Here is a 27,850-nt window from a genome sequence, read left to right as displayed (position 1 = left end):
AGACTGAACACGCAACGATATCCATACTAAATTAATTTTGATCTAAGCCCTCTCTACTCTGGTGTAAGGATGAAGAAATACTATACTGATCTATTCTATTTCTGCCTGTTGCCGTAATATCTCCAACCTCTTCTCCATCAGGCGAACAGTCTCCTTCAACTCTTGGGTATTCAACTTGGCACCGGCACTCTGTATAAGTTTGGGATCACGATCAAATGACGACAAAGGAAAAGACCGAGATGGAGAGTCTTGTATATCACTACTATGTCTTCTGTCTATCCATTCCCAAAGATCTGCCTCACTTTGTAACATAACATCCGAGTCAAATGTAGTGTCATCCAACGTTGCAAGGTATCCTCCGCGTCTATAGGTCATTCTCTTGCCCGATTTAGGCTCGTATGGACAATATCTGCTCCAGATAAGTAGTAGGAACATAATAAATATTAGGAGAGACTTGATGTCCACGGAACTCTCGAAGAATTGGAACCAAGATGATTCCGTGGCACCTAATGTGGGTTCAACAGTACCTCTGGAAGGCTCTGTTTCGCCATTCTTTTGACGTGACCTCTTGCTAACAGTTTTGCGTCTGACCTTGGCTTTTCCAGAAGCATTTTCACGAATTTTCGACCGAATCTCCTTAACCAACATCTCCATACCTTTCTTCTGACCATTAATTGCTCCACGTTCCACGGCCCCTTTGATCCATGATTTACCAGACCAAACAATACTTGAATAGACGCTTAAAGTAGTGGAGTATCGTTCTGCCCAGTGGAAAAAGTACCTAGTTCTCACTCTAAAGGAGTTACCGCTGGGGACGTCCGGAGTCTCTGATGTCTGGACTACGCAACATCCAAACTCAAAATCCTTCTTTTCCACCTGTTCTGTGATATTGCATCGCGTCTGTTTCGGTCCAACCGGACCATTTATTGGCCTCATATAAAAATATTGTCGTTTTCCATGACTGTCAAATTTGGGTAACTTGTCAACATTGAAGTTTCCTTGGACCTCCAAAGACTTCTTCATAAACGTCGTATCGTCTCCAAACAGTAGATTATACACGACGCCCATTGGAGCCTCAAAAGGGACCTCGATAATGGATGTCTCTCCATCTTCTTCAGTATAATCAAATGATGTAGCACTGTGACGTCGAGGCCCTTCAAATGCAATACCATTAAACGTTCCAGCGTTCTTTACATCTTCCTCGGTATCCTTGATCATACTTTCAGGGTTGGATATAGTAGAATCAGCATCACTGTCGTCTTCTACTTGCTCTCGAACTCTTGAAGTACCGTCTGCTGCTGCACCTTCTTCATTATCAGTCATTGACATACGTCTTGCTTCGTTATCGGATTCATCATCATAGTCACTATCATCTTCACTGGCAGAATCCTGACTGTCAAACTCTTCATCATCATCAACACCAATATCCAGAGTACTCAGATTTTCATCTCCGTCCAGTGTTCTTCTATCTCCCGAGGACCAAAGTCTGAACATTAGATCAAATGTAGCATCTCTAGACATCAAGCTTGCAAAGGTGAATTTATCGTGCAGCGTAGAGAACTCCAAAGCGTTAGGAATACCCATTGTTTTCTTCTTCTCTATGTCAACAATTTTAGTTAGAGGAACAACGAAATGGGTTACAAGACCAATAATGTTGGAATGGAAGCTCACATACTTCTCACTGAGATAGATTCTACCCTGAATAAGTATATCACGTCTATAAGCGCATGCAAAGTCTTCAATAAAGGTGTCTGAGGGGGGAGCTTCGGGGAAAAGCTGGTGGAACGCTTCCTGGCGCTTATCGCTTGGGATTTTAACGCCCAATCGTTGTGCCAATGCAGCATCGTGACTTTCAACAGTTGCCAATTCGGAAGGATGCTCTGAAGAGGGGTCATCGATCCTGCTGGTTGATAACCTGACTCGTTTAGACGGATTTTCGTTATTATAATCATCTAAGGACTCGTCCAAGTTCTTTAGAGCTTCGGAATCGACTATACTTTTACTTCGAACACTGTTGGGGGATCGCTGAACACTGAAGGAAGTATCACTACCAGATGAACGCTTTTTAGGTGGATCGTATGAAAAGTTGGGGCTTCTCAGATTACTGGAAGATAAATCTGGATTGTGAGGATCTGTGCCAATAACACTAGCTAAAGTGAGTCCTCCTTGGCCTAAAGTACTAAATAGAGACTTCTTAACAGGTTTAAAAGTGACACTATCGGCTGAAGGAGACGGTGACCTCAAGATGGAATCAGAGATAGACTGATTGTCCTCAATTGGTGTCTCATCTTCGCTGAAGATACCGGTCTTTGAGCCAAGAGAGCCGAGAGTTTTGAGGTTTAAAGAACCAATAAACGATGACAAAATACCACTCTGATGGCCAGCAGAGGGGCGAGCCTGAGGGGTCTGTAGCGATGACACCTTGATGACTGGGGTCTTTATGGTGTCTTTCGAGGTAGGGGCGATATTTGTCTTTAAGGTGAGTCCACGGGTCATGTTTGGTACCTGTGCAGAAACTTCTGGTTCGATAGAGAAGTCACCATGAATCTCGACGTCATCCTCAGTGTCGGTGCTACCAGGTGCTGCAGAAGTTGTTGAAGCAACTGGAATCATTGGAGCCAGCAAAGAAGAGGAAGCAGAGGAACGAATGACGGAGTCAGAGTCATTCACCAAGTCGAGAGACTTCCTACTTCGAGATTTCGGCCTCAACTTTGCCTTAAATCCATCCTTGATCTCGGATATAGTCCTCTTTCCATGCTTCAATTTGGACGAAGTAGTAGGAGAAAGAAGCCTGGATACAGACGGCGAGTTGGACGATCGCTTGGCCGAACGACTGAACTTAACACTTCCTGCTCTGGAACGGATGTCGGTGCTCATAGAGGATGTGTTTTGATAGCAAATCAGGAGGAGAAAAAGAAGTTAGAGGAGGTTAAAAGATGTAGCAATGGAGAAAACCGAACTGGTGAAAATTACCGCATTTGGACATAATGAGAATGAAGCAAGTTTTTTGATTTTTATATAGGTAGATGGATAGATACTAAGTTAGTGATAGTTAAGTCAACGATCTTCAGCCCATTCGTTCTCTCTTCTTATGGCAGCCTCCTCCTCAGGAGTAAAGTCATTGACAATATTAAAAGTTTTTCTGATCTCCTCTGGAGACTTTCCACGGATCATCTCGGCAACAACTTTACATCCAGCGTTAAGAAGTGGTTTAATATTCAAATAATTGGCAGCTAAAATGATTTCGTAGAGCATTTCTTGATCGACGTTCAAGAAATTACTGTCCCATGGATCAATAGGAGCCGATTTCTTAGAGTCGTCGTCCTGTTCGTCGTCTGGAAAGTTGTAATCTTTGTAGTGCTCGCACCATTCTAAAATATTCTTCATAACGGCAGATCGAACATTTTGTGTAGGGATTTCAATTGGTTCATTATCTTCGTTGTCTTCGTCACTGTCCGGCTCCTCCCCTTCTGGTGGCAATAGATTCTTTAGCATGTTTTTGATCAAAATCGATTTTTCCGCCACTTTCCTTTCCACCGTAAACCGGTCTCCATCAGACGTAATGATCACAATTTGTCTTTCTTTGCTCATAATTATTGCCTCCGAGAAGAAACAACTAGTCTGTTAACCAGATCTATCTTACTCAACAAAACTTGATTTCAAATATAGGTGGTGCAAGGATGCGCTGTTTGAGAAAAGAAGATGAAGATGAGAAAATTTGGACAAGGTGAAAAGTTTTTAGGCCTTTTGATCCTCTTGTCTTTATCTTATTCACTTGTCAAAATGTCGAAGAAAGATCTTTTGCTTGCTTATATTAGCGATTTCTTAAAGAGAAATGAATACGACGAAGCTAATAAAGCTTTGAAGAAGATACTCAAGAAGGAGGTGATTAATATGAAGATAGGGAAGAAGTTAGAGGATTTTATTGACGAGGAATCTGTGACAGTATCTCCTGAGAGTAGTGAGAGTGAGGGAGAGGTCAAGGGTGAAGTTAAGAAGGGTGAAGTTAAGAAGGGTGAAGTTAAGAAGAACGAGAGTTCTGGTGAGAGTTCCGATAGCTCTGATAGTTCAAGCAGTTCTGATAGTTCAGACAGCTCAGACGGTGAGAGCTCTGGTGGATCAGATAGCTCAGACGGTGAGAGCTCTAGTGGTTCAGATAGCTCTAGTGGCTCGGACAGCTCGGACAGTTCAGATTCAGACAGTTCAGATTCAGACAGTTCAGATAGCTCAGACAGTGAGAGCTCTAGCGATGAATCTAGTGAGAGCTCCAATGAAAGCACTGGTAAGAGCTCTAATGAGAGTACTGGTAAGGGCTCCAGTGAGAGCTCCAGCGAGAGTACTAGTGATGAATCTGGCGAGAGCTCTAGTGGATCAGATAGCTCCAGTGGATCAGACAGCTCTAGTGAATCAGACAGCTCGGACAGCTCAGACAGTGAAAGCTCTAGTGAGGGCTCTAGTGAGGGCTCCAGTGAGGGCTCTAGTGAGGGCTCTAGTGAGGGCTCCAGTGAGGGCTCTAGTGAGGGCTCCAGTGAGAGCTCCAGTGAAAGCTCTAGTGAAAGCTCTAGTGAAAGCTCAAGTACTCCTAAGATCTCCAATGAAAGCTCACTGTCGAAAAGAAAATCAGACTCCACTGATACTTCATCCCATAAAAAGCCAAAAGAAGCTGCATCAGAGGAAAAGAATCACTTCTCTAGAGTGGACAGATCGAAAGTGGTGTTTGCAGATGAAAAATTAATGGATAACTCATATAAAGGTGTTGCTGGTAACTGGGGAGAAAGAGCTGCAGAGAAACTTATAAAGGTGAGAGGTAAGGATTTCACCAAGAATAAGAACAAGATGAAAAGAGGTGGATACAGAGGTGGTAGAATCACCATGGCCAGTGGAAGCTTTAAATTCGATGACTAGAGAGACTTGTTTAACTAATATTTGCATACTAAATCCTTTTTTTTTTTTAGACTTCTTCTCCCGATTATATAATCAAGAATATATAAAAACTTGACTGAGTGACTTCTAGATTCTTGTTCTCTTCGGGACTACTACTTCTTATTATCATCATCATGAGTAATTCTATCGATGTCAGTCCTAAGGATGATGACTATTTCTCCTCAGACGATGGATCGACTGATGATACAGCAGATTCTCATTTGGATCTTCTTGGTAAAAGAGTCCGGAATAAGAAGGGCGTGAAGCATAAAGATGCATTGGAGGCCGAAGAGATGGAGAAAGCCGAGCAGAAAGCTATGGAGATGGACAGACCAGCCGAGTTCGTTCCAGATTCCGTTTCTCGGATCTTTGGATACTCGGACTTTAGTTTCTTGAAGCTCAAGCCTGATCATGCCTCTAGACCTTTATGGATCAACCCTGTGGACGGTCGTATCTACTTGGAGAGTTTTTCGCCTTTATTTGAACAGGCTCAGGATTTTTTAATTACCATTGCTGAGCCTGTCAGCCGTCCAAGTTTCATTCACGAGTACAGAATCACTACTCATTCGTTGTATGCTGCAGTTTCTGTTGGCTTAGAGACTGATGATATCATCTCCGTGTTGAATAGATTGAGTAAGGTTCCAGTGGCCCCCAGTGTGGTTGAGTTCATCAAACAGGCAACTCATTCCTACGGTAAGGTAAAGTTGGTGTTGAAGCACAATCACTACTTTGTCGAGAGCTCTCAGGCTGATATTCTTAGGATGTTATTACATGATGAGGTTATAGGAAAGCTGAGGGTTCATACCGGTGACTCTAACGATGCAGATTCTAATGACGACGAACTTGAAAGGGTAAGCCCAGCAAGTGGTTTGGCTATTGGGGCAATTTCCGGTCCCGCAAACTCAGCATCTGGCCCATCGGGTCCATCGGGTCCATCGGGTCCATCGGGGCCTGCGAAAAGCTCAGCATCAGCCCCAGATCCTACAGTCGAAGACATCTACGAAAGTGTTATTGGTGAAGGCGATGATGGTGAAGGTGATCTCGATACAGTTCATGCATTTCAAATATCCACAGCATCAGTGGAGATTGTCAAGAAAAGATGTCAAGAAATTGACTATCCTATGTTGGAAGAATACGATTTTAGAAACGATCTTCGAAATCCAAATTTGGAAATCGATTTGAAACCTTCTACACAGATCAGACCGTATCAAGAGAAGTCTTTGAGTAAGATGTTCGGTAATGGACGTGCCAGGTCTGGTATTATCGTCTTACCTTGTGGCGCAGGTAAGACATTGGTTGGAATTACCGCTGCCTGTACTATCAGGAAGTCAGCAATAATTCTATGCACATCTTCTGTTTCTGTCATGCAATGGAAGCAGCAGTTCTTGCAGTGGTGTACCATTCAGCCCAATCAGGTTGCTGTTTTCACTAGTGAAAGTAAGGAGATGTTTACTGGTGATGCTGGTTTGGTCGTATCCACATACTCAATGGTAGCCAATACAAGAAACCGATCTCATGACTCTCAAAAAGTGATGGATTTTATTACCTCTAGGGAATGGGGTTTCATTATTCTAGACGAAGTTCATGTCGTTCCTGCTGCCATGTTTCGTAGAGTCGTCACTACCATCGCTGCACATGCAAAACTTGGTTTGACAGCAACTTTGGTTCGTGAAGACGAGAAAATCTCGGATTTGAACTTCCTTATCGGCCCAAAGCTTTACGAAGCTAATTGGATGGAGCTCTCGCAGAAAGGTCACATTGCCAACGTTCAATGCGCTGAAGTTTGGTGTCCAATGACCTCTGAGTTCTATCAGGAATATCTTCGAGAAAACTCTAGAAAGAGAATGCTTTTGTACATTATGAACCCTACTAAATTCCAGGCATGTCAGTTTTTGATCCAGTACCATGAAAATCGTGGTGATAAGATCATAGTTTTTGCCGATAATGTCTATGCTTTACAAGAATATGCCTTGAAGTTGGGTAAACCGTTCATTTATGGTTCCACTCCTCAACAGGAACGTATGAACATCTTACAAAATTTCCAATATAACGACAAGGTTAACACTATTTTCCTATCAAAGGTGGGCGATACGTCGATTGACTTGCCCGAGGCCACGTGCTTGATCCAGATCTCGTCTCATTATGGATCCAGAAGACAGGAGGCACAACGGTTGGGTCGTATTTTGCGTGCCAAGCGAAGGAATGATGAAGGTTTCAACGCTTTCTTCTACTCCTTGGTGTCCAAGGATACCCAGGAGATGTACTATTCTACCAAGAGACAGGCATTTTTGGTGGATCAAGGTTACGCTTTTAAGATCATCACTCATTTACATGGTATGGAGAATCTTCCTAACTTGGCCTATTCTACTCCAAAGGAAAGAAGAGAGCTTCTTCAGGAGGTTCTTTTAAAGAACGAAGAAGCTGCTGGTGTTGAGTTGGGTGAAGATTCTGAGAACTTCATTGGCCATGGTGTTTCCAAGAGGTTGAAGACTACCGTCTCTAGAGCCACTAAAAACCAGAGCTCGTTGTCTGGATTGGCTGGTGGTGAGGACATGGCTTACGTTGAGTACTCTAGGAACAAGAATAAGGAGCTTTCAGGTGCCCATCATCCATTCTTCCAGAAGAACTACTACAAGAAGAAGAAGAAATAACTGGAATACATTAAGTTGAATCTGAATCGTCATTGGCCAGTTGTTCTTTGCATTCGTCTGCCAATTCACCGTTGGCCACTTCAATATCGCCCATAATTCCAGTCTTAAACGATACCGCATAACCCATCTCATTGGCCAATCTGATTAGAAGTTCGTTTCTCTGCTCGGACAATGAACTAGTCAATCTTCTCAGCTCTGTCTCTGCTTTACTAAATTCCTCTTCGATCTGCTTTTGATTTTCTCCAAGCTGTGTACTCAATAGTCGAATCTCCTTGGTATCTTGCTCGAGTTGAAATTGATTCGATGATACCTCTGATACTTTTTGATCGTTCAATTCGCTGTAATCTTTCTTTGATTTGGTCAATTTGTCCTCCAATTCTTCTAGTTGATCTTTCAATGAAACACTTTTTAACTTCAAATCATCCAACTGCTCTTGCAATCGAATGCATTCGTCACGATTTGTCAGATGCGATTGCTGAATACTTTCTTTCAATAGTGCAAGCTTTACTTTTATCTCTGACTGCTTCAATTCAGGAACTATCTCATCTGGCCTGAGCCCCAATTTATCATCATCATTCACCAACTGATCTGAAAATGAAGTTATAGTTAAATGAGGAACACCATCAAGAGGAACGCCATCAAGACCATCAAAAATCGCATAAACCTTCGTATTATATCCATCAACAAGTTGTTTGAGGGACTCAAAAACCTTTGTCAGAGACCCTGTTTTATCCTCAATCGAGCTCATGGTCAGCTTCTGCTTGCTTTCAACCATGTCAAAGTTAGACGATAATTCGGCTCTCTCTTTATGCATCTGCTCAATATCTTTTAGTGTGAATCCTTTCTCCTTAAGATCCGCCACAATCTTCTCCTTTTCATTATCTGCATCTTCAATGCTCTTCTTGATACTCTCTATATCCTTTTTGGCCCTTTCAAGAACCAAGGGCCATTTTTCGCTTCTCTGGTTCTGCAAATCAACATATTTTTGAAATTTGCTTACATCAATCGCTAGAGCTCTAGTTCTTTCCACCTTTGAATTCAATTCTATCTGTTCTATACCCTTTTCCCTGAGCTCTGTAACTAGATTCTCATTCTCATCGACCAGTTTGTTCGTCTTATTAACAACATCTTGTGTACACTGCTTATATTCACTTTCCATCTCGGAGTAATACTCAGAATAGTCTTCCGTACCAGTAGACAAAAAACTCTTGTAGGATTTCAAGGCAAAACTGGTAAATAAACGATCCAGAGCTGTATTTTCACGTACAATAACCGAATCTTCGATCTCCTTGTTGAAAACCACCGAGTTGTTGTAATTCCCTGCATTATCATCTTTCAAGGGCTCTGGCAACTGACTGAAATCTACCAAATCAAACATTTGCATCTGCTGAACCAATTGAAGAAGCCAATGAAGCATAGCAAGAAATACAGGCCAATTAGTACCGCCAACGGCACTAAGCTGAGATTTGTTGATGGTATCCAAATAAGGGTACTCAAGGAACTTCAAAATAGAATAAATATCCTGCTCCACGGATCGAAGAAAACGATAACCAGGGTCTATCTTCTTATACAAGAACTGAAACATCAGTACAAACTCCTTCTGAGTCGGGCTTTTCATGGTTCGAGCTGTAAGTTGCTGTTTCATCACGATATCGAACTTGGCTGTAGACAGATACTCAAATAAGTCTCTCTGCATCTTTGCCTGATAACTTCTGTCTCGAACAGGTCTTGGATCTCGATTATTAATCCCCATATAAAGTCTCTGTTGAACCGACGGTGTCATAGAAACTACCGTTTCGTCATAAAACCGACCGCCGGAGGATGGTGGGAGAAATTGCGATCCCTGTGATAGCCTATTAGACCTATTAGACGGCACCACAGCGTCACCATAGTTTCTCCGCAGCGTCGATCGTCTTCTTGAGATGCTCGAAGGGGGGATTCTAGAAACACTCGACAGCCGTTTCGACTGTTGTCTCATCAATCGAGGGGCTCCTATTGTCACATTGTTAGGAAGCAAACTAAGACGTTTCTTTCTTTTTGCAGATGAGGGATGCTGAGTCACGTTCGTATCTAAAGACACAAGAGCGTCTTCCATCGACTGTCGCTTTCTAGAGGACATCGTTAGAAGCAGAAAGGAGTAAACTGATAGCAAAAAGGGATCAACCCATTGATTCAAATTGTTTACAAACGCGAAGCTTGCTGAGCCACAGAGACAACACAAAATTATAATATAGCTGCGCCACAGATAAAGAAAGAAAGAAAGAATGCTTCGCCATCCTCAACGCTCCCCACTTCTTAATTTGGAAAGGTCCAGAACCCAGGACCTTTTTTGTGTTTTGCACGACCAGTATACGATTAGTTGCCCTAAAGCCCAGTTGTTTTCGTTCTTAGTGTTGTTTACCTCACATTCTTTTCCTTAAAAACGGACTTTCAACGACCAAAAATTCATCTCCAGCATGCTGAAATTCCCGCAAATTACTTTACGAGGTCCATTATACTTGAATAGGACATCTCATTACACCTTATCTCGTTTCAACTCAACCAAAAGTGATACATCATCGATTAAGGTTAAACTTACAGACAATCAAGCTGACGAAAAGGGGACCATCGACTCGTCCTCGACTATTTCTGCCAACAGAATATCAAGAGACGATGCTCAAATCCTCCTAGATCGTCTTTTCAAGACAAATAAACCGTCGTGGTCAATAACATCCAAAGATGGATCGTTTTCTAGACAGCAGGCCATGTCAAATATTCAAGAAAAGAACAAATTCAAGGTTCTGGACGAAAAGTTGTTGGAATTGCAGTCTCAACCAGTCGATTTTCAATACTATCTAAGAAATATCAACGACTTGAAGAGTGCCAATCAACTTCCCTACAAGTTTGGCTCCAATCAACTTGTTTCTGAGGATCCTACAATGAACCATTTCCTCAGACAGATCGTCTGGGAATTTAATGCTCCTATTCGATATGCTTTTGGATACGGTTCCAAAGTATTCTCGCAGAATGTGGATGCATCAAAGTCTCAAGTCGATATGATCTTTGCCGTTTCTTATCCTGGTCATTGGCATTCTCTTAATCTACATCAATATCCTCAACATTATTCATTCTTACGGTATTTCGGCTCTGAGACTATTTCTAAAATAGCCGACTGGGGGGCTGGAGTCTACTTCAATCCATTCGTGAAGATGAATTTCACTAAAACCCAACAGACTAAAGCGGATTTCCAACTTAAATATGGTGTAACATCTGTTGAAAACCTTGTTGACGATTTGACTAATTGGACTACAATGTATTTGAGTGGCAGATTACATAAGCCCGTGGCTATAGTTAGAAACGCGCCCAAAATTTCATTGTTGGAGCAATTTAATTTGACAAGTGCTGTTAAGTTGTCGCTCCTTTTACTTAATAAGCCTGAAATCAATGAGACAGAGCTATACGAGGCCATCACTTCCATTTCGTATTTGGGAGACCCAAGAGTTAAACTTGGAGGAGAGAATCCTTACAAGGTTCAGAACATTGTTCAAGGTCAGTTTGAGTCATTCAGAAAGGTGTATTTGCCATTAATTAAGAGTTATTTCCCCACCCTATTACAGCAGCAGACACCCTCAGATGCGGCTGAACATGTGTTCAAGGTGAATCTATCATCAGAAGCTAAGGCTGCCATCATTTCTGAACTTCCTAAGAACTTCAGAAAGAAAGTGTTGGATAAATACACTTCGAAATATCAATCTGAGTTCTCGAAAGACCTAGTGTCACAGAATGTATTGGGTAAGCTACCATTAATCACGAGAGCCTCGTTGAAACCCCTCAAATCACACAGTGAGTTGTCGTTCATGGAATTACAAGAAATGACCAATGATCCAGGTACAAGACTCTCAGAGGTTCCTTTGGAAGACTGGGAATACATTCCAACGAGTAATGATTACAAGATTGCTGAATTTGTACGTAAAGTTGCTGATGATGATCAATTGGCTTATAATTTGAGACTCAGCATTAAACAAACAGTGGCTGGACCTGCACTGATCCAAACTATGAAGGGGATTCTTACTTCAGGAATGATCAAATCAGTGAAATATGCTTGGGGAAAAAAGACAAAGTACTGGCAAGGAAAAGCCAGCCAGTGAAAAACCAATTCTCTACTTTATAAATGAAGTTAATACTATCATACATTATTCTCTTAGGGTTATTATAGAACCAGGACACCCACTACAGCTTATGGCTATAGAAGTATCATCTTTGCACCAGTTGATTGTAGAAATGAGGTTGTTTTGACTGGCTTGAGTAACGTAGGTACCCAGCTTATGGTAATGAACACGATCAGAGAGCTTCCAGACAATGACACGACCCTGAGAGTCAGCTGTAGCCAGTTTAGTAAAGTCATGAGACATTGAAGCAGTAAGGATGGGAACACCCTCATTGACAATGTTCAAATCAACAACTTGACCACGAATAAAGTCCCAAATACGAAGAGATGAGTCCAACGAACAACTAACTAAGTACCATTTCTGAGACTTTATTGGTAGCCAATTGAGATATGTGATTGGCTGAGAATGTCCCAAGAGAATCTGTAAAGAATTGGTAGAATTACCCTTCCAAATTCGTATGGTTCGATCATCAGAAGCCGAGCAAAGTAGCTTAAGATGTGGGTTGTAACTGACGAAGGAAATCGAGTTCAAATGGCCGCTTAGAACTCCTATCGGTTGCTGGTTCAAGTCTCCCATCGGGTAGACTTGTAGGCTGTATTCACTACCGGGGACGACGAACTTGTAATCGTCAATCCAACAGGCATCAGTTCCAAAACATGTCTTGGCATCTGTAGTAGCTGTCCCAACGTTCTGTACAGGCTGTCCAGTAACCGTATCCCAGATAATTGTCTGGTTGGTAACATCTAAAGAAAGCACGTGATTTCCGTCAGGTGACCAATAAAGAGTTAGCACTGGAGCGTGGTGAAGAGCCATTATGAATCGTATAGAGCCATTAGAGTCCCACATACGTAGTTCTCCGTTCTCGGAAGCCGTTATCAACGAGTCTCCCTTTGGACTCCAGGCCAATGCAATGATATCCTTGCTTGTGATTGGATGAGGTAATAATTTCAACGAGCATTCGTCTCTGGATGCTCCCACCTTACAGATCTGCGCGTATTGATCACGTTGACCCCATGCAACAATCTGGGTCTCTACGGGGTTCCAGCTATTAGCCAAACTCTCTGGAAGTGAATAAACCTCATTAAATATAACTGAATTCTCCGTTTCTTCGGCTGTCTCTTTTGCCGTCGTCTCTTTTGCCGTCGTCTCTTCAGTCGTCGTCTCTTCAGTCGTCGTCTCTTTAGTCGTCGTCTCTTTAGTCGTCGTCTCCGTACTCGTCATCTCTTTGGCCTTCTTGTTTAAGACTCTTTCACCAGTATTCTCCTCAGCCCCAAACAAATGAAAGTCCATATTGACCACATCCTCAGCCACAATTTGTTTTTTGTCATCGGAAACTAATTCGTTCACTTTTGTATACAATATACCCTTTTGAACCAAGTCTACAAGACATCCAAGAGGTACCTTGTCTCCATACCGGTCCTCATATTGTTCGATTTTCGTCTCATCTTGTAGAGCATAGGCGCTGACGTCAAGACCTCCTTCCTGTAAATATCTCCAAATCAGGTAATTCAATTCTGTGGAAGTGAGCGACATTGGGCAATAATAGATACAGAATCAAGGTGATGAAAGGAAAGGCAGACAGGGGAGGACAAGGAGGTTAACAAGTTGAAGACGGAAAAAAGTTCATCAACTTGCCCGTTCATCCGTGCACCAGATGATGAATCCGTGCACCAGACTTACAACAGAAGTGCGCCTGAAGTGCATGAGGCTCGGCATATTCATCTCATCGACACCTCGGTGACCTTATCTACCAACAAGATCTATTCCGGTAAAATCTATCGAGATGGATTATATCCGAGTTTCGGCACGCCGAGTACTGAGATCATTTCCCCTTTTGAAAGTATTTTATCTTCAGATAGAGTGAGAGCATATAACATCTTTAAGGTCTTCTCGGGGTTCCTTCCCAAATAGGTAAAAGATGAGGCATAACGGCTTTCCGAGGCTTTTCCGAGAAACATCTTCAATCGGATCGTTTTAATTTTCACTTTTCTTTCTTTTTTTCTTTCCTTTTCAGAACCCGATGACTGAAGATTTTTGAATTAGATCTTAAATTACTAGAACTTTTTCAATACTTCTGTCCATCATCTGCACAGATTTTGATATTAGTTGTCTAATCTGTATCTTTGAGGTTCTTCTTTAAGATCAATCCCTAAATCATATTTATTTCAATATGCTCAATCCTGCCCTTTCTCCAACTTCACCGAAGTCTGATCCGACTTTAGGGGACCAAGAGCTCCAAAATTTGGATATGCTCACCAAGGAATCTCCTGAATTCCCTACATACACTCAGGATACCTCGGATACTGCTTCGCTTGATCAAGAAGCATATAGATACTCGGATACTGATCATCAGCAAGACAGTAACTCTCCAGAGGATAAAGCAGGTCTATATCCCGATGGAGGCTGGAGAGCCTACAGTGCTGTTTTAGGATGCTTTCTATGTTGCTTCACAGTGTTTGGTATGATGGACAGTGTTGGTGCAGTGGAATCTTATGTCCAATCCAACCAATTACAGAGTACTTCTGTTTCTACAGTGTCGTGGATCTTTTCCATTTACTTATTCATCTCCATGTTTTTAGGAATATTCGTGGGTCCCATTTACGACTCTTCCGGTTCCAGATGGCTTCTATCTGTTGGTACTGTTTTTACATTCATTGGAATATTCACCAGCGGTAGCTGTACCCAGGTTTATCAATTTATATTGAGTTATGGAGTCTGCTTGGGTATTGGTACAGGTATCATGATGGTTCCCGCCGTTTCTACCATTTCAAGCTGGTTCAGCAGAGAAAAACGACCTTTTCTCCTCGGAATGGTGCAATCTGGTGGCTCTACAGGTGGCCTTATCTTTCCGATAATGCTTCAGTTCCTGTTCCCGAAATATGGCTTTAAGTGGTCGATGAGAATCATCGCTTTTTTCAACTTGGGCGTCGATATTGTTGGAATCATTCTAGCCAAAGATAGATTAAAGGAAATCCGGGAAAAGACAGGACAGATCGATAAGAGGACTCTTCTTGATAAGTTGAAGCATCCTGTAGACCTTAAATCTTTCAAAGATACACCTTTTATTACACTTGCAATAAGTCTTTTCATGAACGAGGTGGCAGTGATGATTGTTATCACATATATTTCCTCTTATGCCATTGCTCAAGGTGCTTCTGAGGGAGAAAGCTACAACATGGTAACCATATTAAATGCTATGGGTGTACTTGGTGCTAATATTCCTTCTTACTTTGCCAATTTTTACGGCCCATTTAACATGATGATCCTAATGTCCGCCACTTTGTCCATTGTCATATTTGTAATTTGGCTACCATTTGGTAAATACACTGCAGCTTTGTACGTGTTTGTGAGCATTTTTGGATTTTGCTGCTCGTCTACTTTCGCTCTCACCGGTGCTACCGTCAGTGCCATTACACGCAAAACGTCCGATTTTGGCAAGAGATACGGAGCTGCCTATGCATTTGTCTCTTTTGAGAGTTTAATTTCGCTTCCTATTTCAGGAGCCTTCATCAAGGAAAAGACCCCCAAATATTATGATCGAATGGTCATTTTTGTTGGCTGCTGTTGTTGTTGTGCTACCATATTGTTTACTCTGGCCAAATTCACCGTCGTTGGACGTAAATTCTGGACCCGTGTATAAAGAGCAGACTGATAATCTAGCTGCTTACATAATCATACTTAATCGCATATTTTAATTCGTAGATCCTGTTCTACTCCATGTAACCCCCAGATCATTCTTCAATTATGCTACAGATAGAGTATCCTGGTTTGTTCAATTTGAGCAATTTCATTGCTCTAGACTCTTATGAATCGCAACTGCCTATTGAGAATGTCAGCGTTGCCGGATTGGTTGATCTTACGAGATCATTGGACCATGTTAGCGATGAAAAGTATGATTCGGCTGTGGAATTGTACCTTAGCATCGCCTCATATTGCAAGAGAATCATTCTTGATAAGGACTTGGCTCGTTTCGACTTTTCTTTGAAAGATGTCTTCAAAATTTGGGAGATTCGGTTAAATCTTCTGCTAATGAGTGTGCAATTGACCGATTCTAAAGGCCGAATACCCATTCCAAATGCCAAATTCCTACGTAGTGAGGTTGATGTGTTGTTGAAGGAGTTAATGAAGCTCAATGATAAGGAGAAGACGGATATGGAGAGTCTACCCGATGAGATAAGCTTTAATTTCGGTCTTCTTATCTATAGAGTCCGGTACGGCTCAAATGTTTTGCTTCTTAATAATTACTTCAGGCAGATTTTCAATTTTAGGCTTGGTTTGGCCAACCAAAAGACACGTTTACTAGCTTCCAGACGGATTCACCGACTACTTTTTAGCATATCGGCATTGTTGGTTGTCAGAAAGCAATACTTGGAGCTGTTCAGTCAACTGATAGATGTCCTGGCGTGTCTTGATAGGAGTGAGATCAAATTGACGGCTCAAGTGGGACTATTGGCAGCTTTGGTAGGTATTCTAATGCTAAACGAAGACAGTGATATCCATAATAGTGGCTATTACAATGATATAGTACAAGCATATGATAGAAGTCTGTTGGATCATAGTGTGTTCGAAGACTTAGAACAGGTCGATGTTATTTCTGATCTTGAAGATCTTGTTCAGAGGGTCTCTGAGTCTCAGAGTATTACTCCAAGTACTGTTTGCCATCTCTGTGGAAGATACGAGATGCAATATATGGTCAAGGATGAAGTTGCACAAAACAACAAGCTAGATGATCTGTTGAGCATAGTTTACGATCTCTGGTTCAAGAATGTACATAATATGTATGCATTAGAGTAATGGAAATCCTTAAAACGTTTAATGAGATGGGTCACGTGATTATTTACACCTTGCACCTACAGCATACGGTAGAACCAATAATAGAAGAGGTTGAAATTACGGAAGAACCGATAGTAGAAGAAGTTGAAATCCCTGCAGAACTTATGTTACCGCAAACCTTATGTCACTGATGTTACCGATGTTACTGATGTCGTTGGTTATTCCCTGTCCCTTAGACTGCGTAGCCTCCGGGGTGCAATGAAAAACCCTCTGAAAGCCCTCTGAAATTTTTCACGGGCCTCGAGAAATCTGTTCCGGTTCAAGCTGAAAAATTTTTTTCTTTAGTTATCAGTAGTTGTTGGAAGAAAGAATCGACTCAATATACTTTGTTCTTTCCTACTACGACAAACAAAATGGCTGCCGAACTTAAGGACCCAGTTACCAGAGAATACACCATTAACTTGCACAAAAGGGTATGTATAAAATGGTGGAGAGAGGAAGTGTCTTAGAATAGACTTACTAACATTAATCTAGTTGCATGGTGAAACCTTTAAAAGAAGAGCTCCAAGAGCTGTGAAGGAGATCAAGAAGTTTGCTAAGTTGCACATGGGAACAGAAGATGTCAGATTGGACCCTAAGTTGAATGTGGCTTTATGGAAGAGAGGTATTCAGGGTGTTCCAACTAGAATGAGACTTAGAATCTCAAGAAAGAGAAATGAAGAGGAGAATGCCAAGACCAAGATGTTCTCTTATGTGGAGCCTGTCATCGTTGCTTCTATTAAGGGTTTACAAACTACTGTTGTTGAGGAGGAGGCTTAAATAGCGTAATATATGATCTTCCAGTACTACAATTAATCTATCCTCAAGGACTGTCAGTGTAACTATGACAAAATGAAACAATCACAACAATTTGGACGGGTCAAAGTTGCCAGCTCAAAACGAGACTTGGCTGTTATGACCCTAAAGAGAGTATGGTATACTCCCCTGTTCATTGAATAATATAATAGGTATCATCATATCAGTCTTGAGGACGAGTAAGTAAAAGTACTCTTACTTTGGCTTCCTAGGCCTGTTTAAATACAGTTTTCCAACTTGTATCAGAAGAAGATACTGTTAATTAGGTCACTAAAATTTTTCACTACTATTTTTCACTCCTATTTTTTACTGCTATTTTTCAATCTTCAATAATTCAGATAAGACTTAGAATTTATTCATTTTCACTTTTCAACCTTCCTATAAGATAATCCTATTCGTTGTCCAAAATTCTTATCTCCTCTTCTTCTTAATTCAAAATAATTATCAAAAAAATCAACCATTTCCACCATGCTATTTGTCTCATTAAGTTCAATGTGTAAGGCCTTAGGGATCTGCCCTTCGAGCATACAGCTAAGATGATGTTGCGCAAGCCTGAACGGAAGTCCATAGGAAGTAAAATAATCCCAAAATAATTCTACGCATCCCCATGGTGTCTTCTGGTATCCTGCAAACATCGCAGGGTTGTATAGCACTCCTCTTACTGCCATGACTCCGTTACATCCAGTCTTTTTATATATTCTGTAAGCGTCTTCGAGACTTCGACAATCTCCGTTCGATATTATGGGAACTCGAGCATGTTCCTTTATTATACGGATCTTGTCTAAATCGGCAGGAACTGAAGATTTTGTATTTTGGGTTCTTCCATGAACTGTGATAAAATCTACACCTGCATCTTCTGCACACCTCACAAATTCCACAGTCTCATTGATGTCTTTATGGATTCGTATTTTAATTTCCACAGGCAAAGAATCCCCAAATTTCTCCTTAACAGTACGAATCATATCCGCTACAAGATCTTTCTTCGACATAAGCGCTGCTCCTATACCCTCCCTAACCTGGTCTTTAATAGGACAGCCACAGTTGAGGCCCACGCCGTCAACAAATGGTCGAACCATCTCGCACATTCGTACCAAATCCGTCACATTATTGGCCCCAATCTGCAGAATGAGAGAACTATCTTGCCAATTAGTACTAAAATCACTCATCCTTGCATTTCCATTTCTCACAAATTCTCGCGCTAGTATCATAGGAGTATAAACTATATCTGCATTATACTGTCTAACTAGCTGTCTAAATGGTAACTTGGAGTATCTAACCATTGGTCCAGCCACAAATACCGGCCTATTTTCTTTACGACATCTTTCTATGATCTTAACTGGATTATTCTCTGCTTTTCTGCCTCCCATAATGGCACGAGAGAGCATAGCAATGATTATACTAATCAGAAAATTCAAAATTTTTGGATCTTAAAATTTATGGCTCTTAAAAATTTCTTTTACCTCATAGATTTCCTTAAGCAGTAATATGGTTGCAAAACGAATAGGATCGAGAATCTCTAATATCAAAGAGATATTTCAATTTAATTTGTTAGTGATATCTCGAGACATATCCCAGGTATCTCTCTTTGGGTTCGGACTGTCACTTTTCATTGCCATCTGCAAATATAATCCCTTTAGCACGATTCTATCTCTTTGCTCACACGCTGCAGCACCAGTCACTAAAAGTGGAAATGCTAGTCGAGTCACAAAACTTGGAACAATGAGCTGTCGCATACTTCTGTAACATTGAACCATAAATCTCTTAACACAAAGAGGAGCCTCCTTCAATTTGATCAGTAGGAAAAGAAGCAACGCTAACTGTAAGACTTTGAAAAATGTGAGATAAAGCTCTCTTTTCTTCTGGCATGGTTTGGCTAATCCGTTCATCCAGTCAGTCTGCATGTATCTCTATCCAGTCGTGAAACATAACTCTCAAATCTTCATAGCGCCTGTACCTTGGGGAGCTTGAAAATTCCAGCTTAAAGGCTTCCGACTTCCCTTTCATAGCAATCGATAGCGGTTTCCAAGTATCGACAAGTTCACGAATCTTGGCTATGAATATATCATAGAGATTGTTAACTTCTCCTAGTCTAAAGAACAGTCCAATACAGCATCTCATCACCGGCTCCATTAACTCCGTGATATCCGAAGTGCCATCTAAAGATCTTGAAATGTCGGGACTGTTTTCAGCAAACACCACTTCCATAGAGTGTTCTATGTTATCGAAATTAAACAAGATGACCTTCTGATACTCAGAAAGAGGATATAATGTACCCACCTTGTTGTCGGTGGTGACTTTCATCACCTTCAAAGCATTGTTATAGAAGAAGCAATTGAGCACCCAAAGTCCTATGGGGCAGTCTTTAACCTTTTTGAAGAGGTTTTCCAATCCAACGATCTTCAAAGTAATATATAATTTCTCAAAACTAAGCTTCCTACTGTCCGAATCTCCTCCTGAAGACGAATTTAAGTACGAGACACGTAAGAGACACCACGAGAGATATTAGTTCTAATCTATTGACTTTGGATGGATGAAATTGAAGTCGTTTATAGATCTGAGAACAGATGTCATGGGACTTGTCTAGATACTCCAGAGCTTTTGATTTATCACCACTTTCTAAAGCCAGCATACTCCAGCCAGAGACTGCATATAGTAACTTCCTTTCTTTGATAAGCTAGGGGAAGAAATAAGCTAAAACTACGATTATACTTTTCAGAATCGGACCCAAAGTACTTGAAGTTGTTAAGAAAGGTTCTTGCACTGAGCTCCATTTCACTTTCTCCTTTGTTTTTCTTACCGGAAAGTAGAGATAACTGCTGAAGCTGTTGCTGAAATGCATCTCCAAACGTCGGGAAAGGTCTAGAAATAGATTCTGGGGTTGTAACACCGAACCAGAATCGTGAAGAATTGATTCAACAATTGTCTTAATATCGGTAAATTCTTCATCCAAATCACCGATGGATGACTCACATCCCAAGGAGAGATATCCAGGTCCTTTACCAATCAAGGGATGAATTTCTTTAGAGAGCACTTTCAAATGGTTGGTTCTGCTGCGTCACTGTCGAATTGGCCTCCGAGTTCACACCTAATTTTGGCCCCAATTTTGATGGTACTCACCGACAAAAATATTGCAGAAATCAATGATAATTCAGGAGAATCCCTTGACAGATAGGCAGATCCATGTAAACGGTTTGTAAGCGCGACGACAAATGAGGAAGTTGCGAGGAGTCGCGATAAGACGGTTATTTCAATATCTGGGCACCGGTACTGAGCTGATAACGCCACTAAATGTATTAAGTGGATTGGTGACTGAAGCAAGTAATCAGAGTGAAATAGATCATATAGTTATGGGTGTATAGTTGTGGTTCTTACAGTTCTCGTTCAAGAAATGTGAGTCCTCGGGTCACCTTCCCTTTTAGGAAATTATTAGCCAGAAGAATTTTCAAGTGAAAAATTTCAGCTCTATGGAATATGATTTAAAGTGCTTTGAAACTGTTTATAAACAGAGCATCAATCGTTGAATATTGATCTGGTTTTTGCATAATGGATTCAACTAATGAACAAAGAAAGCGATCCTCGGAGGATCTTCCAGTTGAAGTTATTCCGGCTTCAAAATCTCAAAAATTGGCAGTCGAGTCTACGGAAGACTCTGTACAGACTATCAAGGATTCTCATGACTCTTGGAAGAAAGGAGTGGCTTCAATTAAGAAGGAATTTCTTGCTGAAGATGGAGCGAGAAGTAAGCAAGATGATTTTGATGATGATGATGCAGAAGCCAGCCGAACAGCACGAGGAGATGATTCTAAGGGGAAGGGAAAGAACGTTAAACGTAAGGGTAAAAGACGTGGTCAGAACCATGCCAGACAGCTGATTCAAGCCCATGAAAATATTAAATTATGTGCATCTGTGGTTGATCCTATGGATACCTTGCATACCTGCAACTATGGGGTGGAAAACTGCAAATTTTCGCACGACGTCGAAGCATATTTGGCTCAGAAGCCGGAAGATCTACCAGGAGAATGTCCGGTATGGAAAGAATTTGGATACTGTCCATCTGGATTGAAATGCCGGTGGTTGGGTTCCCATTACGATAAGGAGAAGAAGGTGTTAATTTACAGAGATGATTATGTTCGGAAAAACGAACAGGAAGAACTAAACTGGATATCTGGTGGTGACAAAAACCTTCTTCAAAAAAGGAAGATCTCCTTGGACAAGTCTGAACAGATTACCGAATGGCTGGACAAGAATTACAAAGGAAAGACAGCAACCCAAGTGAGAGAAGATGCCAAAGAACATGCTGCATCGTATATTGAAGCACCTTTCAAGATTGGTGAAAAGAAGGACTTGAGATTCAAAGATTCAAAGATTGTTGCACCTCTTACGACTGTCGGTAACTTGCCGTTTCGTAGATTGATGAGGAGTCTTGGAGCGGAGGTGACTTACTCCGAAATGGCATTATGTCTTCCGTTGATTCAAGGTTCTAAATCGGAATGGGCTCTCGTTAAAGCCCATGAGACGGAATATCCTGGATTTGGAGTACAGTTGGCTGCTTCTAAACATTGGCAGACTAGTAAAGCTGTTGAGGCCATTGCTAAACTTGCACCTAATGTTTCTGAATTCAACCTCAACTGCGGCTGTCCTATTGATATGTTGTACAGAAAGGGAGAAGGATCGGCTATGATGGAAAATCCCAACAGGATGATCCGGGTTTTAAAAGGAATGAACTATTGTTCTGGGGAAATCCCAGTTACCGTCAAGCTAAGAATGGGTATTAGTAATGAGAAGCCCTTGGCGGAGCAGTTGGCGCACAAGTTGCTTGCAGAGGGAGATGTTGGTGCCATTACCGTTCATGGAAGATCAAGAAAACAGAGGTACGCCAAAGAAGCTGACTGGGATTATATAGGAAAGGTTGGACAGATTGTTAAGGACTATAATGAGCAACAGGTGGAAGATAAAGATGCCTCTGATAGACATCCTGTTTATATGGTCGGTAACGGTGATTGTTACAGCTATGAAGATTATAACAGTGCGATCAAAAGACCCGGAGTCGACTCTGTGATGATTGGAAGAGGGGCATTGATCAAACCATGGATCTTTGAAGAGATACAAGCACAGCAGTACTTGGATAAGTCTGCTTCAGAGAGGTTGGACATAGTGAAGAATTACGCTCATTACGCCGTGGATCATTGGGGGTCTGATGAGTTCGGCATCAATACAGCCAGACGATACATGTGTGAGTTCCTCTCTTTTACGTATAGATACATTCCAGTTGGTATTTTAGAGAGGCTGCCTCCTAAACTAAACCAGAGACCTCCTCCTTGGAAGGGTAGAAATGAGCTGGAAAGCTTATTAGGATCTCCCGATTATAAGGATTGGATAAAGATTACAGAGCTGTTCTTGGGAAAGGCAGATGCTGGTTTTTCGTTCATTCCAAAGCACAAGAGCAATTCGTACGAATGAGGTGTATTTTTTTCAGATCTTTTTATAGTCTCTGCTTAGAGCTTCTGCCTGTTTCTTCAAGGTGTCCACTTCTTTGTTCTTGGCAGCAATTTTGGCTCTTATTTCAACCATTTTTTCATCGTCAATATCATCCAACTCATCCAATTTACTCGACTTCTCCTTGCTAGCTATTTGCTCCTTAACAGCCAATAATTCATACACCAAATCGTAGGTTCTCTTGACAATTAGCGATAAAAATAGTGTCAATCCACATAAATATACGTTTCTTTGGGAGTAGAATCGTCTGGTTTGAACTTCTGTACGTGAACTTCCAACTGGACCCATTTGGGAGCCCATTGAAGAGCCCATTGAGGAGCCCATCTGCGAGTCCATTGACCCTCCAAAGGATCCAGATTTATCATAGTAAAGCTCGTTGGTCACCCTTCTCATCCTATTCAAGGAGTCCAAAAATAAAATACCAATAAAGGCAATAGCACATCTGAAGAATATCTGGAAATGCTCAGAGTGAAATGGCATATTGAGCGAATTGAGCAACGGCTTACGAATGAACGGTGGAAGTGGAAGCGAGATGATGGCAAATAGAGCCATCTCCACCAACAACAATATGAACACTAGAGTATATTGCAAAGCCATTTTAGATGGAGAAGAGAAGAAGAAGAAAGATGATAGCAGAAACAGAAGAAAGATGATAGCAGAAACAGAAAAGATGACAGCAAAGGCTGTATAGGCAAAGTGTCGCGAGATGCTACTTATTAAGATTCTTGATTGCTCTCTACTCATTGGGCTCTGATTTATTCATTCTTATATTACTAGTCAGCGTATTAAAAGGGTAGTCAGATTTGTCTGAAGTACTTAGTAAATAATCAGAAACTTGTCTGGTGAAGTAAGTTCACCACCACATCCACCTTAGTGTAAGAACACTGCTTTATAACCCCATAACTCTCTTCAAGCGCCTGCTCTTTCTGCGTTCGTTCAGCAGCGTTCAGCAGCGTTCAGCAGCGTTCAGCAACGTTCAGCAACGTTCAGCATGTAAAATCCTTGGCTCTAGTGCTCAGTAAAATCCCTGGCTTCAGCTCCACATATTACCGAGTGTTTGTATGCCTACATACTTGGGTGGCATCGTCTTCCTCATGCTCACATGCTTGACTCAGCACTAATGAGTCGTATGTCCTCTATGATACTTCAATCCATTCAAATTCTTGTATCTCTTACCACACACCTCACACCTATATGGTTTATCCTTATCAAACTCGGCTCCTTCTGGATACGGGGCGTTTGATTTGGGATCAATCACCGAGTAACTACCATCTGGATTGGCTCGAAGCTTCTGGTTCTGATGCCCATGAAGCCTGTGGTACTTAAGACCGTTCTGGTTCTTGTAATTCTTATCGCATCCTATCACTGGACATTTGAATGGTCTATCTTCGTTCCTTTCTGAAACGTATAATTTCCGTGCTGGATCATCTATACAAACATCATCCTCCATCTCTTCATCTTGAGGCGAGAATTGGTTATTCGCCACGCGATGTCTGTGTGTCTTGTGGTGTTGCGATGAGACTGATTGGGGTGATTGTGAACCCTGAGACTGTGAGATCTGTGCATTATGACGGCCATTGTGATGTGTGGAATGTTGATTAACGTGGTCTGATGATTGCTGTGGCTGTATCTGCGCCTGAAGTTGCTGTAATTGTTGTTGTTGCTGCTGCTGCTGCTGCTGTTGTTGTTGTTGCTGCTGAGAAAAGTAGTTCTTCCCAGTAAAAGAATCGTCTCTGGCAACCCCTTGCCGACCCTGAAACTGCATCTGAATAGAATTCTGGGCATTCGAACTGACCGCTCCGTTGCTGGATTGCTCATCCATTGGAAATGGAGCATTAAACAACGAAGTTGCACCTCCCTGTTGATCCTGAAACTGGAATTGTTCATCAAGTCCTGTATTTGTACTACCTCCTTGTTGATCAAACGAAAATTCATCAATTTGCATCTGTGAACCATCCAGAAACGACTGTGAAAGTGGTCCAAACTTCGATACGCTTGGCTGCTGACTTTGGCTTTGGCTCTGAGTTTGTGCTTGTGCTTGAGTTTGCGTTTGACCCTGTTGATTCTGTGCTTGTTGCGCTTGTTGCGCCTGCTGTACCTGCTGAACCTGCTGCGCATGAGCCTGCTGAGCCTGTGTCTGAGCCTGCTCCTGGTTTAAGAACACCTCATTCGTTGAAACAGCATCCAGCCCATTTCCATTCAAAGGCCGAGCACGTGGAGCTTCCACGGTGGGTTCCTGCTGAATGTGCATCTCTTCATAATGTCTGAGAAGGTCATGTAAAGTAGGCAACAGCTGTCCACAACAGCTGTAATCCTTGCAATAGTTGGCCTCGAGATCTGCCAAGTACGACGAGTTGTTTGGCGACGCGATCATTCCAATGGAGTCGTTTCTCGGGAACGGATTATCCATCAGGGGAATGAAACTGGCCCCGGCACCCGTGGCACCCGTAGCACTCGTAGCACCCGTAGCAGCAGCGACACCCGCGACACCAGCGACGCCAGCAGGTACGGGACCGCTGCTGCCGTTGACGTTGACGTTGATCCCGCTAGGGCCACTCTCGTGCACGTGATCAGCCCTTTCAGCTCGTTCAGCCCTTTCGGTCCTCTCGGTTCTCTCAGCCCTCTCAGCACGCTCCTGTGCATGCTGCTGGGCGAATAACATCACCTCGTCCTTTAACCAGGAGCCAATAGTAACAGATCCCCAGGAAACACCACCCATTCCCTGCGAATGTGCTATACTTTCACGGCGAACACGGGGATTCTGGTAGATACTACTATTTCTAGAGAAACTGATGTTGATTGGCTGTGTTGAATCCACCATGGCAGCCTGGTTAACTCCCCGTGTAGCCTGGATGTCCTGAATGACAGGGATGGCCTGCGTGGCCTGCATGGCCTGCGTGGCCTGGGTTGGTACGGTTTTTTGTATGGATTGTATCCTCTGTATATCTTGAGTGTCCCCAGTAATGGACATAGCATCGGAGTTAAACATGTTGATAGCTGCACACTCTATAGTAAATTCTGTGTGACAGTGAGCGATGGTTCCTTGTTCTTCCACAAGTTCAAGGAAATAAACGATAAGGAGGAAGGAAAGCGTAAAGGCAAGAGATGAAATAAAAGAAACAAAACGTGATATTGGGCGACTAGGCGACTGGGCGGCCGGGCGAGCAACGGTGCGCAGGGGGCTACTGGGGGGCAGGGGGCAGGTTTACGGGGCAGGTTTACGGGGCAGGTTTACGGGGACTGCTACGGGGACTGCTACGAGGACTGCTACGAGGAGTGGAGAGGGGACAACGGGCACAGGGGACAACGGGCACAGCGGGACAACGGGCACAACGGGGACAACAGGCACAACGGGGACAACAGGCACAGCGGGGACAACAGGCACAGCGGGTACTGCGGGCACTACACGCACTACACGCACTACGGTACTGTGGACACAACATCATCCATTCGTAAGATAACTAGCAGCCAAACAAGAGGTAACCCAGCCTATCCCTTATCGGAACTTGAGCTCATAAATAATTAGCGCATCTTCTGAAATTCATGCGGTACCAGTCGATGGATTCCCCCTTACCCTGTCTCTCTCTCCTGTGTTCCTTGTTCTTTATCCGAGCACGTACATGAAAAATTAATGCGGCACTCTGTTTCCTATGTTTCGTCCCTGTCTCCCCCGTGTCCCTATGTCTTTTACCCGAACACGTACATGAAAAATTAATGCGGCACACTGTTCCCTGTCTGGCCCGTGTCCCTGAATTTTTGTCCCCCGTGACCTTTCTTTCATTTATTGGAACACGTACACGTACATAAATAATTAATGCATCTACTGAAACTCATGCAGTATCAGCTTATCCCTGTGTCCCTGTGTCTTCTGTGTCTTCTGTCTCCTGTCTCCTCTCCACATCCACCTCCCTTATCCGGACAAGTGTGCAGCACAGCTCGTTCCGTAAATCACTGTGTCTCTCTCTCTCCCCCTTATTTGGACCCAAATAATACCCTCCCATTTAGGTAACCCTCCCGCCGGAAAAACAACCTGCTGTAGGACTTAAAAAAAGGGTAATCCGCTTTAGAATATATGCGCGCATAACAATTTCTTTTGAATCCAAGCATAAGATTTCCGAGTTCCATGTCATCACCTTTCCAGTACAACAAATTCCTCATGTTCGGTGACTCCATCACGGAGTTCGCCTTCAATGAACTTCCACCCGCCTTTGGAAAAAACGTTCAATTCACATTGGGTGCTGCTCTTTCCAATGCCTATACTCGAAAATTGCAGGTGGTGCAAAGAGGTTTCTCTGGTTATACTTCCAAACATGCTATCAGATTGGTAGATTCTATGCTTCGTTTTGAACACGACCAGAGACCCGACGCAGAGAAAGTACGTATTGCCTTCGTCTTTTTTGGTACCAATGATGCCCGTGCAAAGGGTACCAATCCGGAAAATACCCAGCACGTTGATATAGATGATTATGTCAGCAACATGAAAAATATCACTCGGAAATTCCAAAAGCGGAAAATCCCACTTGTTGTAATTACCCCGGGTCTTCACAACCAAAAGATGTGGGATGAAGTGTATCCAGAAGATCTACAAACGGGAGACTATAGAAGCTGTCAGCTCAACTTGGAGTATTCAGATGCCGTGGCAAAAGAATGTCTGCAAATGGGCGTTCCTGTGGTTCATTTATATAGCGCGATGAGTAAATATCTTTCTGAGCATACAGGAGAAACTTCCAAGGATTTATTGGCTGATGGCATTCACATGAGTGGAATGGGATATCGCATTATATACGATGAGTTGATGAGACAGATCCACCAAAATTTCCCTGAAGTCTATCCTGACAACATCGCAACCAAATTCCCGCCTTGGCGTCTCATAGCAGAAGGCACTGATTTTGAGGAGCATTAGTTTAAATCTAATCTAATCCAATCTAATCTAAACCAATCTAATTAATTCAATCCAAATCTGAATCTGAATCATGTATTATCCAGTAATCCCACTTCTCTATC

At 42.3% G+C, this 27,850-nt stretch overlaps 14 protein-coding genes across 14 annotated transcripts; 6 read left to right on the top strand and 8 right to left on the bottom strand.

Moving 5' to 3' along the window:
- Positions 1-90: 90 nt before the first annotated feature.
- Positions 91-2,877, bottom strand: FOA43_001819 (uncharacterized protein; the record flags this gene model as incomplete). Its single annotated transcript, XM_038922126.1, has 1 exon — positions 91-2,877. One exon carries the CDS (start codon positions 2,875-2,877, stop codon positions 91-93), a length of 2,787 nt encoding a protein of 928 aa, XP_038778054.1.
- A 180-nt stretch (positions 2,878-3,057) lies between these two features.
- FOA43_001818 (uncharacterized protein) lies at positions 3,058-3,591 on the bottom strand (the record flags this gene model as incomplete). The annotated part of the gene is made up of 1 exon (XM_038922125.1): positions 3,058-3,591. One exon carries the CDS (start codon positions 3,589-3,591, stop codon positions 3,058-3,060), a length of 534 nt encoding a protein of 177 aa, XP_038778053.1.
- A 1,466-nt stretch (positions 3,592-5,057) lies between these two features.
- SSL2 (DNA repair helicase RAD25) lies at positions 5,058-7,574 on the top strand (the record flags this gene model as incomplete). Its single annotated transcript, XM_038922124.1, has 1 exon — positions 5,058-7,574. The coding sequence occupies one exon, from the start codon at positions 5,058-5,060 to the stop codon at positions 7,572-7,574; it is 2,517 nt and encodes an 838-aa protein (XP_038778052.1).
- Positions 7,575-7,584: 10 nt separating this feature from the next.
- Positions 7,585-9,693, bottom strand: FOA43_001816 (uncharacterized protein; the record flags this gene model as incomplete). Its single annotated transcript, XM_038922123.1, has 1 exon — positions 7,585-9,693. The coding sequence occupies one exon, from the start codon at positions 9,691-9,693 to the stop codon at positions 7,585-7,587; it is 2,109 nt and encodes a 702-aa protein (XP_038778051.1).
- A 337-nt stretch (positions 9,694-10,030) lies between these two features.
- On the top strand, positions 10,031-11,701 carry FOA43_001815 (uncharacterized protein; the record flags this gene model as incomplete). The annotated part of the gene is made up of 1 exon (XM_038922122.1): positions 10,031-11,701. One exon carries the CDS (start codon positions 10,031-10,033, stop codon positions 11,699-11,701), a length of 1,671 nt encoding a protein of 556 aa, XP_038778050.1.
- A 45-nt stretch (positions 11,702-11,746) lies between these two features.
- Positions 11,747-13,255, bottom strand: FOA43_001814 (uncharacterized protein; the record flags this gene model as incomplete). The annotated part of the gene is made up of 1 exon (XM_038922121.1): positions 11,747-13,255. The coding sequence occupies one exon, from the start codon at positions 13,253-13,255 to the stop codon at positions 11,747-11,749; it is 1,509 nt and encodes a 502-aa protein (XP_038778049.1).
- Positions 13,256-13,892: 637 nt separating this feature from the next.
- Positions 13,893-16,516, top strand: FOA43_001813 (uncharacterized protein; the record flags this gene model as incomplete). The annotated part of the gene is made up of 2 exons (XM_038922120.1): positions 13,893-15,266; positions 15,476-16,516. 2 exons carry the CDS (start codon positions 13,893-13,895, stop codon positions 16,514-16,516), a joined length of 2,415 nt encoding a protein of 804 aa, XP_038778048.1.
- Positions 16,517-16,908: 392 nt separating this feature from the next.
- RPL31 (60S ribosomal protein L31) lies at positions 16,909-17,314 on the top strand (the record flags this gene model as incomplete). The annotated part of the gene is made up of 2 exons (XM_038922119.1): positions 16,909-16,968; positions 17,030-17,314. 2 exons carry the CDS (start codon positions 16,909-16,911, stop codon positions 17,312-17,314), a joined length of 345 nt encoding a protein of 114 aa, XP_038778047.1.
- Positions 17,315-17,712: 398 nt separating this feature from the next.
- Positions 17,713-18,735, bottom strand: FOA43_001811 (uncharacterized protein; the record flags this gene model as incomplete). The annotated part of the gene is made up of 1 exon (XM_038922118.1): positions 17,713-18,735. The coding sequence occupies one exon, from the start codon at positions 18,733-18,735 to the stop codon at positions 17,713-17,715; it is 1,023 nt and encodes a 340-aa protein (XP_038778046.1).
- Positions 18,736-19,240: 505 nt separating this feature from the next.
- Positions 19,241-19,921, bottom strand: FOA43_001810 (uncharacterized protein; the record flags this gene model as incomplete). Its single annotated transcript, XM_038922117.1, has 2 exons — positions 19,241-19,747; positions 19,913-19,921. 2 exons carry the CDS (start codon positions 19,919-19,921, stop codon positions 19,241-19,243), a joined length of 516 nt encoding a protein of 171 aa, XP_038778045.1.
- Positions 19,922-20,893: 972 nt separating this feature from the next.
- Positions 20,894-22,810, top strand: FOA43_001809 (uncharacterized protein; the record flags this gene model as incomplete). Its single annotated transcript, XM_038922116.1, has 1 exon — positions 20,894-22,810. The coding sequence occupies one exon, from the start codon at positions 20,894-20,896 to the stop codon at positions 22,808-22,810; it is 1,917 nt and encodes a 638-aa protein (XP_038778044.1).
- A 12-nt stretch (positions 22,811-22,822) lies between these two features.
- Positions 22,823-23,443, bottom strand: FOA43_001808 (uncharacterized protein; the record flags this gene model as incomplete). Its single annotated transcript, XM_038922115.1, has 1 exon — positions 22,823-23,443. The coding sequence occupies one exon, from the start codon at positions 23,441-23,443 to the stop codon at positions 22,823-22,825; it is 621 nt and encodes a 206-aa protein (XP_038778043.1).
- A 520-nt stretch (positions 23,444-23,963) lies between these two features.
- FOA43_001807 (uncharacterized protein) lies at positions 23,964-25,835 on the bottom strand (the record flags this gene model as incomplete). Its single annotated transcript, XM_038922114.1, has 1 exon — positions 23,964-25,835. The coding sequence occupies one exon, from the start codon at positions 25,833-25,835 to the stop codon at positions 23,964-23,966; it is 1,872 nt and encodes a 623-aa protein (XP_038778042.1).
- Positions 25,836-27,002: 1,167 nt separating this feature from the next.
- Positions 27,003-27,749, top strand: FOA43_001806 (uncharacterized protein; the record flags this gene model as incomplete). Its single annotated transcript, XM_038922113.1, has 1 exon — positions 27,003-27,749. One exon carries the CDS (start codon positions 27,003-27,005, stop codon positions 27,747-27,749), a length of 747 nt encoding a protein of 248 aa, XP_038778041.1.
- Positions 27,750-27,850: the final 101 nt, after the last annotated feature.

The sequence above is a fragment of the Brettanomyces nanus genome, chromosome 1 (genome assembly GCF_011074865.1).
Source record: "Brettanomyces nanus chromosome 1, complete sequence".
NCBI classification, from domain to species: domain Eukaryota; kingdom Fungi; phylum Ascomycota; class Pichiomycetes; order Pichiales; family Pichiaceae; genus Brettanomyces; species Brettanomyces nanus.
Note: the sequence above shows the minus strand (reverse complement) of the source record. Positions and strands in the feature narration are given on the sequence as shown.